This window comes from Molossus molossus, unplaced genomic scaffold, assembly GCF_014108415.1.
Source record: "Molossus molossus isolate mMolMol1 unplaced genomic scaffold, mMolMol1.p scaffold_m16_p_18, whole genome shotgun sequence".
NCBI lineage: Eukaryota > Metazoa > Chordata > Mammalia > Chiroptera > Molossidae > Molossus > Molossus molossus.
Genome location: NW_023425353.1, coordinates 16,235,236 through 16,248,049, shown reverse-complemented (window position 1 = coordinate 16,248,049; position 12,814 = coordinate 16,235,236). Strand labels below are relative to the sequence as shown.

Sequence of the window (12,814 nt, the reverse complement as noted above, 5' to 3'; positions counted from 1 at the left end):
ATGGACCACAATTAAACGAGGGCTGACTGTAGTCATTATTAGTGCTCTTGCCAAATATTTCTGAATCTCCTTTCTCCTACACATAGTAGGACTCCTCACTTCCTGTGGAAATAATAGGTGACTAATGAGTAGTAAGTGGAAATGATGGGTGGGTGGTAATTCCTAGCATGGGATAGATACTTGCCAGACAGGGACCTCAGAGTTGTCTCTTTTCCCTCTAGTACAGCTATGACCCACAATGTTGGGTAAGTGACTGCTCCAACAGCCTGGCACCCTGAGTAATTACGATGAGCAGAACCTCCCTGTTAACCTATGTTAGACACAGTATGAAAGAGAAATAAACATTTATTTTTAAAGATTTGGGTGCTGTTTGTTTCTACAGAATATCCTAGCCCATCCTAGAATGAGGGGGAAGTATTCTTGCTATAATAAAAAAGACTAAATTATGTGGCATCGGCTTAGAGGCAAGGTCATGGGTGGCAAATGAACTGTTATCAGAGGCTAAAACATTGGCAATTAATGTTATGCAATGATGAAACATTTGGTATACTTATCCCTTGAGGTGAACTGGAAGATAGATACTATAACTAAACAATTATAGTTTTCTGAGAAAAGGATAGTAAGCAGAATAGTATTAGTATGTAATGGCAGTTGATAGCATTTAACAAGAAACTACAAGAAATAAATAAGCCCAGAAAAAAATAGGCAGTTTGCAAGCAAGAATGAAAGAGAATAAAGAGTCCTGAAATTCAGGAAACCTGTAGGATTGAAAGAGGCATGTTTTCCCTCTTCCCCAACTGGTAAAAGATAAATTGAGAAAATCTTTGAACAACAAAGATATACTAAGCCTGGCATCGAGGCTTAAATCAAAGGTAGGTAGGAACATTGGCTCATTTTATTAAAACCTATTTAAATTAATATGGTTCCCAGTAATAATTTCAGGAGGATAAAGTAGTTCAGGGAAAAGAGATTAAGAGTGTGGTACTCTGAACTAAACCTGATACCACAAGGAAGTTCAGAAGGGTATAACTTCATAAGGACTGTTGTTGTAGCTATTGTCACATAGAGATGCCTGGAATCCAATAGATAGAAAGCTTAAGTTTTTGAGAGAGTTCACTGACAAAGAAACTAAAACACATGTGAATATTTAAAACTTAAAAATGATCCTTGGAGGCCCTGGCCAGGTGGCTCTGTTGGTTGGAACATCCTCCCATACACCAAAGGTTTCAGGTTTGATTCCCGGTCAGGGCACATACCTAGGTTGTGGGTTCAATCCCCAGTAGGGTAACATACAATGTCTCTCACCCTCCCCTCTCTACCTTCCTCTCTAAAAATCAATAAACACATCCTTGGGTGAGGATTTAAAAAAAGAAAAAAAGATCCTTGGGCACTGGATGCATGATGGTTGATTAGTAGTCCCTATATGTTTGTTTATCCTTGAAAAATTACATAACAGCCCAGCTGGTGTGGCTTGGTTGGTTGAGCATCGTCCTATGCACCGGTTGGATTCCTGGTCAGGGTGCATGCCCGGGTTTTGAGCTTGATCCCCAGTATGGGGCATGTGGAAGTCAGTGATCAGTGTTTCTCTTACATCAATGTTTCTCTTTCTCCCACCACTCCCCTTCCTCTCTCTGAAATCAATAAAAACATATTTTTTAAAGAAAAATTACATAATACAAAGGTTTTTAAAAAAAATCTTGGCTTTAAAATAATCATGATCTTTGAGACCTCAATTTTCTATAGGCAGGAAGCAAGCTGAAAACATTTCTAAACTCCAAGGACATTTTCTCTATAGTCCACATCACATGTGACCAGGAAAGAAAATGGAGATGAAAAGACCTCCCAGAAGGTTGAACCAAGGTCCATGGAGAATAGTAAACAGGAAAGGCCCTCCCAGGGAGAATCAAGCAAAAGTGAAACCAGGTTTTATAGGGTTTTAAGTTTATATAATTGGTAGGGGAGGCTCTAAAGAAATAAAATATATTCATAATTATGAATATAAAATGTCCACAGACACTTTAATAACACCCTGTATAACAAATTATGACTCCTTTGAGGGGCCTCTACAAGTGAGAAGTCCTTAAGTTTAAATTCCATTAGTTTTACTCAATTTACCTCTGGAATTAGGTCTCCTGTCTGCCCAGCTGGGTTTCAGAATTGCTACCAATTAGTGTTGACTGTGTCTCCTATTTGTCTCCTATTCTATTTCTGAATGGGAGTGTTGGCTCCAATAATCCTGTTCTTATAAACCCACTACTATAATATTGGGTATGTAAAAGGCAGATAACTTGTCTTTTCAGATTGTAGGTCTCTGGGTCAAAATGAACGGCTTCCAAATTTGATGCAGAAACTATCATGTATCACCTAGACATCCTGAACTTTTCAGTCTGGTTCAATGATTGACTGGAACTTTTAGGTTGTCTCCCTGGGAAGAGAAGAGTGTATTTTATGTGCATGAAGGAGATTGGGTAACATATATGATTACCAAAAGGGCAAACTGTGTTGGTACTTAATGCTATGTCACTGAATGAGCACTCCTTACCAATCTTTGTTGGACATGTAGCATGAGAAAGAAATAAACCTTTTGTTTTTAAGTCACTGGGATAGGATTGGGAGGTAAGCCACCTGACATACAAAGTTTGCTGAGTCTTTTTTTTTTTTTTTAATTTTTTTTCTTTATTGATTTTTAGAGAGAGAGGAAGGGAGAGGGAGAGAGAGCTAGAAACACTGATAAGAGAGAACACCAACTGGCTGTCTCCTGCATGCCCTCACTAAGGATTGGGCCCAAAACCTGGGCATGTGCCCTGGGGAATTGAGTCAGTGAGAACATCAACCAAACCAGCCAGGACCTACGGGTTGACGCTCAACCACTGAGCCACACTGGCTAGGCTGCTGAGTCTTTGATACACAAATTTAATTGTTTTAATAGTTTAATTTTAAAATAACATCAAATACTGGCAGGTAATATTAATCTATAATCTTACCCATGTCTAACAATCATCATTTCATATGTCTGAATAATTTTTTCTAGAAAAAATTTCACAGGCTGAAGATTGTGTACTTTGCAGGCTTTATGAGCACATTCCAAAAATTCCTAAAAATAAAAGAAAAATGGAATGCATTTCTATAAAATGGTATTATAAATCATGTCATATATATCTTATAAATGCAGACTTTTTATTTACAAATAAGAAAATTGTATCTTCTTATATTGATAAATTATTTCTTAAAGCTTATTTTTTAATTGAAAGGAGGAATAAAATTAAAATTCTTTAAAATTATTAGTATGCTCCATTATAAGTTATTAAAGATCATAGCACCATAGCATTGAGAATATGCTACATGAAAGAATTCCTTTTAATGGTATTTTCCAGAATTTTACTTTTGGTTAGAATATAGAAAAACATGCTAAACAATCCTTTACACTGTACTAACTAGAAATAAACAGAGGTACTAAAAAACAAACCATTAAGTATTATTATTATTATTTTTTTTGTTAATCCTCACCCGAGGATATTTTTCCATTGATTTATAGATAAAGGGGAAGGGAAGGAGGGAGGGAGCAAGAAGGAGAGAGAGACATCAATGTGAGAGGGACACATCAATTGGTTGCCTCCCACATGACCCCTACTGGGCCAGGGATCAAACCTGCAACCCAGATACATGCCCTTGCCTGGGAATCGAACCTGTGACCCTTTGGTCTGTAGGCCAACACTCTAACCAAACCAGCCAGGGCCCATGAAGTATTTTAAAGATACAGGAGCCCTTTGAATACAAATAAGTCTAAAGGAATTAAATTTCAGATAGGGATAAGCCTTCCTTAGGTGAATACAAAGCAACAGCTCATTTTTGCTCCTGGGAACATTTTTCAAGTGTGAACATAGATGGCAGTGGATTGGGCCCGCTATAGGCATAGGGACTTTGCTGTAGTGAGGAGAAACCAACAGAGATTTTAATGGTCATGTGGGCTGTGTGACAGATTTGAATCTGGAGGAACATCAGATGCAAAGCTTTTTCTCTTCACTGCCTATGTTTTTGCTGAGTAAGGCATACATCAAGAGATTTCCTTAGTCTTGGAATGTTTATATCCCAAAATTCTGCTAGAGGGGGAGCCCTATAATAGAGGACAATTCTCACTCTAAAAACATATGAAATCAGAGGTAAACTGAAGCTCAATAACTCTGCAACAAAATTCTGACTTAGGTCAATTCCTGATTGAATTGATCAGTAGCTCAATTTAACTATCTGACAAAAGAAAAGACACTGTTTTTCTCCAGGAAAATAATAACATTTTATCCTCTACAATTATTTTATATACAATTTTATTATAAAATCAAAATTTTCAAGTCATAAGAAATAACTGATGATCAAGAGAAAAATCAGTAAATAAAACAAACTGACAGATGATCCACATTTCATAATTAGCAGAAAAGAACATTAACTTACATATATAAAAGAAAATACACAGTATGACAAAAAATAGATGAAAATATAAAGAATTTAAGCAAAGATGTGGGATCTCTACTAAAACAAAATTAGACACACTAAAACTGAAAGAAATAAAATACTGTCATGTGCTATATAACAATGTTTCAGTCGACAACAGACACCACATATGACCATGGTCCCATAAGAATAGAAATTTATAAAATAAAAAATTCCTACCATCTAGTGACATTATACTTTTCATAACATCATAGCACAAAGCATTACTCACATGTTCGTGGTGATGCTGGTGTAAAATCTACTATGCTGTCAGTCATATAAAATTATTGCACATTCAATTGTGTATAATATATAATACTTGATAATGATAAGAAATGACTCTGTTCCTATTTGCTATAGTATATTATTTATCATTATTTTAGAGTTTACTCCTTCTACTAATTTTTTTAGTGTTGTAAAACAATATGTTATATTATGTCTGCATCTCTTGACTGCATCAATTTTTCTTGTGCTTGATTTAATCTTATATTTTATCAATGTAGTGTAGCCTAAGTGTGCAGTGTTTATAAAGTCTATAGTAGTATACAGTAATGTCCTAGGCCTTCACATTTATTCATTATTCACTCCCTGATTCACCCAGAGCAACTTCCAGTCCTGCAAGTTCCATTCATGGTAAGTGCCCTATAAAGGTGTCCAAATTTTTATCTTTTATACCGTATTTTTACTGTACCTTTTCTATGATTAGATACACAAATATTTGCCCTTATAGTATGTTTGCCTAGAGTATTCAGTGCAGTAATATATTGTATAGGTTTGTAGCCTAGGAGCAATAGTTTATAGCATATAGCCTAGGTGAGTATGTAGGCTATATCATCTAGGTTTGTGTAAATACACTCCATGATGTTCTCACAATGACAAAATTGCCTTACAATGCTTTTCTCAGAATGTATCCCCATCATTAAACAGAGCATGACTATATGAGAAATCATAATTCATTATAATCAGCAAACTGGATAAAGCCAAAAAAAGGATCATTAATCTTAAAGAGAGAATAATAAGAAGTATCCAAACTAAAGCACAAATAAGAAAAATAATTGAAAAAAAAAAAAGCATAAGAAACATGTGAGACAATAGAAAATGGTCTAGCATACATGTAATTGGAGTTTCATAAGAACATGGAAGAGAAAATATGGCAGAAAAAATAATTTAAGAGATAATTACTGAGAATTTTCTGAAGACATCAATCCACAGATTTAAAAAGGGCAGCATAGCCCTGGCCAGTTTGGCTCAGCGGTTAGAGCGTTGGCCTGCGGTCCGGAGAGACCCGGGTTCGGTTCCCGCTAAGGGCACGTACTTCAGTTGCAGTTTGTCCCCGGACCTGGTTGGTCGTGCAGGTGGCAGCCACTCGATGTGTCCCTTCACGTCGATATTTCTCTCTCTCTCTCTCCTTCCTCTCTCTCCCTCCCACTCTATTTGTACAAAAAATGGAAAATATCCTCGGGTGAGGATAAAAAACAAAAAATAAAATAAAAAGGGCAGCAAATCTCAAGCAGGGTAGGTACAAAATAGACAATATTAGGTACACAGTCAAGTAAGAAAAGAGAGAAAATATTAAAAACAGCTCACATTATAGACAGGAAAGTATAAATCAGAAGAACTGACTCCTCAGCATAACAATGAAAGCCAGAAGTTAATAGAATAACATCTTTAAAATGATGGGTGTGTATATGTGGGCAGACCACTGTCAATCTAGATTTCTGTATCTAGTGAAAATATTCTTTAAAAATTAAGGCTAGAGATTCTAAAATGGTGGCAGAGTGAATGGAAGCTACACAGACTGTCTCCCAAAACCAAACTGGAATTACAACTAAAACACAGACAAATTGATGGGGAAAAGCAACAGAAAAACAGCTTGTGAGGACCATATAATCAGGGACACTCACTCGATCCTGGTAGGATTGCGAAGGCGCGAGACGGGGGCTGGGAGCCAACGGTCGGCAGCTCAACAGGGGCCTTAGCTGTGAGCAGTGCCCTCGGGATAAAGTCCCAAGCGACTCCACAGCACAGAGCCTGGACAGGGGCTAAAATAGCTACAGCCACTCACCTTGGGCTCTGGCAGAGGGAAGGCAGACTGGACTCGAACTGTGTGGGGACACTCAGGATTTGGAGGGTGCACAGAGCTTTTGCTGAGTTGCAGCCACACAAGACAGTGGCCATATTGCTCCTCCCCAGGGCTCTGGGGAGAGGCAGCAGCCCCTCCCTCGGAGATTCAACCCCACCCTGTGGGCCATTGAAAAACAAATTGAGGCTCACTAACAACCAGCATCTGCCCCACCCTCTGGAAATCTCCTTACTCTGAGCACCTGAGGGAGTTTTTCAATCAACTAACAACCCAAAACTCTTCAAGTAACCTGGACTGCTAGCCTCTAGGCAAAAAGCTAGAGGATAACAGTACCATTCCTGGGCAAGCAACTCTAACCAGGAAAGTAAGACTGGACAGAGGTATTTAACATGGGTCCTCCCTCGCTCATCTAAACCCAGGAGAGGGAGCCACAAACAGCAGAACACCTATACCCACAGCAAAAACTTGGCAGGCTCCGAAGGCCACTGTGATAGCCAAAATGGTGAAACACAGAAACAAAAGCCAAATGGAAGAACAAGAGACCTCCACCGAAAATGATATCAATGTGGAGCAGTTAGGTCTGTTAATAGAGCTAGAATTCAGAGCCATGATCTTGAAGAAGCTCAAAAGCATGAGTAAGGATATAGAGATGCTGAAAATAAACCAATTGGAAATTAAAAACCACCAAGAAGAGATCAAGAGTGACATATCAGAAATAAAGAACATATTGGAAGGTCTGAAGAGCAGAGTAGAGGAAGCTGAGGACCAGATCAGTGAATTTAAAGACAGGGTAGAAAAAAATCAACCAATCAGAAAACCAAAAATAAATAACATTAAAAACAGGACGACAGCTTAAGAGAACTGTGGGACAACTGGAAACGTAATAATATTCGCATCATAGGAGTCCCCGAAGAAGAAGAAAATGAGCAAGGGATAGAGAATATATTCAAAGAAATAGTGACAGAAAACTTTCCTAATTTGGTGAAGGAAGAAGGCATTCAAGTTCAAGAAGCACAGAGAGCCCCAAGTAAGAAGAACCCAAACAGGCCCACACCAAGACACTTACTAATTAAAACGCCAAAAATTCAAGACAAAGAGAGAATCCTAAAAGCAGCAAGAGAGAAGCAACAGATTACCTACAAAGGAAACCCCATAAGGCTCTCAGCTGACTTCTCACAAGAAACACTACAGGCCAGAAGGGAACGACATGAAATAATCAAGGTCATGAAAAACAAGGATCTGAATCCAAGACTACTCTACCCAGCAAGGCTGTCATTCAAAATAGAAGGTCAAATAAGAGCTTCCAAGACAAAAAAAGACTAAGGGAATACATTAGCACCAAACCAGCACTACAAGAAATGTTAAAAGGACTGCTGTAATTAGTAGAAGAAATAGGAAGAAAAATATAACCACACTAAACAAAAATGGCAATAAATAAGTACATATCAATAATCACCTTAAATGTAAATGGACTGAATGCTCCCATAAAAAGACACAGAGTAGCTGATTGGATAACAAAGCATGACTCATCTGTATGTTGTTTACAAGAGACTTACCTCACAACAAAAGACTCACATAGGTTGAAAGTGAAGGGATGGGAAAAAATCTTTCAAGCAAATGAAAAGCAAAAAAAAGCTGGGGTAGCAATGCTCATATCTGATAAAATGGATTTCAAATGAAGACCATAACTAAAGACAAAGAAGGTCACTACATAATATTGAAAGGATTTATCCAACAGGAAGATATGACCTTGATAAATATAAAAGCACCCAATATAGGAGCACCAAAATATATTAAATATCTTCTGGAGGGCTTCAAAGGAGAAACTGATAGCAATACAATCATAGCAGAGGACTTCAACGCCCCACTGACATCACTGGATAGATCCTCTAAACAAAAAATTAGCAAGGAAACAGAGACTCTAAATGAAGCACTAGAACAAATGGATTTAATAGATATCTACAGAAAATTACAACCGAAAACTACAGAATTCACATTCTTCTCAAGTGCACATGGGACATACTCAAAGATAGACCACATGTTAGGACACAAACTAAGTCTCTACAAGTTCAAGAAGAATAAAATCGTATCAAGCATCTTCTCAGATCACAATGGCATGAAACTAGAAATCAATTGCAACAAGAACATGCAAAGACATTTGAACACATAGAAGCTAAATAGCATGTTATTAAACAATAAATGGGTTACTGAGGTGATCAAGGAGGATATTAAAAACTTCCTGGAAACCAATGAAAATGAAGACACAACAACCCCAAATCTATGAGATGCAGTGAAAGCATTTCCGAGAGGGAAGTTCATAGCACTACAGACCTACCTCAAAAAACAAGAAAAATCTCTAATAGACTATCTAACCTCACAACTTAAAGAACTAGAGAGCAAACAAAAAGAAAACCCCAGAGCAAGTAGAAGGAAGGAAATAGTAAAGATCAGAGCAGAAATAAATGACATAGAGTCCAAAAAAAACAATTCAAAGGATCAATGAAACAAAGAGCTGGTTTCTCGAAAACATTAACAAGATTGATGGACTCTTAGCTAGACTCACCAAGAAACAAAGAGAGAGAACCCAAATATACAAAATCAGAAATAAAAGAGGAGAAGTAACAACTGACACCACAGAAATACAAAGGATCGTTAACAAATACTATGAACAATTATATGGCAACAAATTTGACAATCTAAGGGAAATGAACAGATTTCTAGAAACACATAGTCTCCCAAACTGGACCTGGAAGAGATAGAAAACTTGAACAGACCAATAACACCAGAAGAAATTGAAGATGTAATCAAGATTCTCCCAGCAAACAAAAGCCCAGGACCGGATGGCTTCACGGGGGAGTTTTACCGAACATTCAAAGAAGAACTAACACCCATTCTCCTCAAACTATTTCAAAAAATTCAAGAAGAAGGAAGACTTCCAAACTCGTTTAATGAAGCCAGCATAATTTTAATTCCAAAACCAGAAAAAGACACTACAAAGAAAGAAAACTACAGGCTAATATCCCTGATGAACATAGACGCCAAAATCCTGAACAAAATACTAGCAAATCGGATCCAGCAACACACCAAAAAAATTATTCACCATGACCAAGTGGGATTCATCCCAGGGATGCAAGGCTGGTACAATATTTGCAAATCAATACATGTGATACACCACATAAATAAAATGAAGAACAAAAACCACATGATCATATCAATAGATGCTGAAAAAGCCTTCGACAAAATCAAGCATCCATTTCTGATAAAAACACTCGGCAATGAGGAAATAGAGGGATCATATCTTGACATAAAAAGGCCATTAATATGAAAGACCTACAGCCAACATCATACTCAATGGGCAAAAACTAAAAGCATTTCCCTTAAGAACAGGAACAAGACAGGGATGCCCACTTTCGCCACTCTTATTTAACATAGTACTGGAAGTCTTAGCCACAGCAATGAGACAGGAAGAAAAAATAAAAGGGATCCAAATTGGAAAGGAGAAAGTGAAACTGTCATTATTCGCAGATGACATTATATTATATGTAGAAAACCCCAAAGACTCCATCAAAAATTTACTAGACTTAATAAATGAATTTGGCAAAGTAGCAGGATACAAAATTAACAACAAGAAATCGATGGCATTCTTATACACCAATGATGATCTCACAGAGAGAAACTGAAAAAACAATCCCATTTACCATTGCGGCAAAAAAATTAGGATACCTAGGAATAAACTTAACCAAAGAAATAGAGGACCTATTCGCAGAAAACTACAGGACATTGAAAAAAGAAGTAGAGGATGATATAAAAAAGTGGAAGCACATACCCTGTTCATGGATTGGAAGAATTAACATCATTAAAATGTCCATACTACCCAAAGCAATCTATAGATTCAAAGCAATCCCCATTAAAATACTAACACATATTTCACAGAACTAGAACAAATTCTTCAAAAGTTCATATGGAACCAAAAAGACCTCGATTAGCCACAGCAATCTTGAAAAAGAAGAACAAAGTTGGAGGGATCACATTACCCAATTTCAGGTTATACTACAAAGCCACTGTAATCAGAACAGCCTGGTACTGGCACAAGAACAGGCATACAGACCAGAGGAATAGAACAGAGAACCCAGAAATGGACCCAAGGCAATATGCTCAATTAATATTTGACAAAGGTGGCAAGAGCATACAGTGGAGTAAAGACAGCCTCCTTAATAAATGGTGTTGGGAAAAGTGGACGGCTACATGCAAAGAAATGAAACTAGACCATCAACTTACACCATACAAAAAAATAAACTCAAAATGGATAAAAGACTTAAATGTGACCCATGAATCCATAAAAATTCTAGAAGAAAATGTAGGCAACAAAATTTCAAACATCATATGCAGTAGAATTTTCACTGATACATTACCTAAGGCAACAGAAACAAAGAAAAAAACGAACACATGGGACTACATCAAACTCAAAAGCTTCTGCACAGCAAAAGAAACAACCATCAAAATGGAAAAGCAACCCACTGTATGGGAGAACATCATTGCCAATGATACATCAGATAAGGGGTTAATTCCCAAAATATATAGAGTACTCATACAACTCAACAAAAGGAAGACAAAGAACCCAATTAAAAAATGGGCAGAGGACCTGAATAGACACCTCTCCATACAGGGCATACAAATGGCCAAGAGACATATGAAGAAATGCTCAACGTCACTAATCATCAGAAAGATGCAAATTAAAACAACAATGCGGTATCACCTCACACTTGTCAGAATGGCCACCATCAACAAATCATCAAACAAGTGTTGGCGAGGCTGTGGAGGAAAGGGGACTCTAGTGCACTGCTGGTGGGAATGCAGACTGGTGCAGCCACTATGGAAAACAATATGGTGTTACCTCAAAAAATTAAAAATTGAACTTCCATTTGATCCAGTGATCCCGCTTCTAGGAATATACCCTAAGAAGCCTGAAACACCAATCAGAAAGAATATATGTACCCTCATGTTCATAGCAGCACTATTTACAATAGCTAAGATCTGGAAACAGCCCAAGTGTCCATCAGTAGACGAATGGATAAAAAAGCAGTGGTACATATACACAATGAAGTACTATGCAGCTGTAAGAAAGAAAGTACTTTTATCCTTTGAAACGACATGGAGGGACCTGGAAAGTATCATCATAAGCGAAAGAAGTCAAACAGAGAAAGACAAGTATCATATGATCTCACTTACTTGTGGAATATAATGAACATAACAGTCTGAGGAATGGGGTAGTCCCAGAGATGTGGAAGTGGGGTACAGATGACAATCCCCAGAAGAGGGTGTGGAGGGGGAGAGATAAACCACAGAACTAATATGCATGTATGCATGAACTATGGACATGGACAACAAAGCTGGGGACAGGGCAGGGAGGGGGGTGGAGGGAATCAGTGGGGGAAAAAGGAGAAACATCTGTAACAAAAATAAATTAAATAATTTGAAAAAAATACTGAACAGGGAGATTCAGGGAGCTTCTGGTTTGGTGACCATACCAAGTTGCAGGGAGGGCGACACACTTAGGGCGTGGAAGCTCCACCTCTGCCAACTCCCCATACCTTACTTTATACAACTCTTCCTGAGTTGTATCCTTTATAATAAGCCAGTAAACATAAATAAACTGTGTTTCTGAGTTTTGTGAGCTGTTCTGGCAAATTATCAAACCTGGGAGAGGAGTTGTAGAAACCACTGAAGCACAGGTGGCCTACAACTTGAGACTACTGTCAGAAGTGAGGGGCAGGTGGCCTACAATTTGCGACTGCTGTCAGAAGTGAGGGGCAGTTTTGTAGGACTGAGCCCTAATTTATGGAGTGTGACACAAATTCTAGGTAGTTAGTTTCATAAATGAATGATTGCCCAGATAATCAGAATTGGTTGTTGGTGATGAAAATACCCTAGAATCACCTTAATCTGATATGATCATATTATATATATTAGTATTTGAGTTTGAAGATTAAAAAGAAAAGGAGGCTAAAAAGTAAAGTTGCCTTTAAGCCAAGTGATAACTTAATGATAGAAAAGTTCAAACAAACAAAAAAATATTTTACAGTAATATCAATAGAGAGAAGAGGTGAAATAATTGAATCATCATATGGTATAAGGTAGTTATGAATACTGAACTCCAAAGAATCTTCACTGTACATTTTACCATAGAAGCTACCATAATGTCACAATTTAGTTTTAGCTGTCTGTTAGCTGTCTCATTAAATTGAG

The 12,814-nt window shown here is 37.5% G+C and overlaps 1 protein-coding gene across 1 annotated transcript in view; it reads right to left on the bottom strand.

Moving 5' to 3' along the window:
- DNAH12 (dynein axonemal heavy chain 12) overlaps positions 1-12,814 on the bottom strand; it is a 276,436-nt gene that overhangs the window by 148,871 nt on the left and 114,751 nt on the right. The window contains exon 32 of the mRNA XM_036266455.1: positions 2,985-3,094. Coding sequence (XP_036122348.1) covers positions 2,985-3,094 — 110 coding nt within the window. The remainder of the gene's footprint in view (positions 1-2,984; positions 3,095-12,814) is intronic.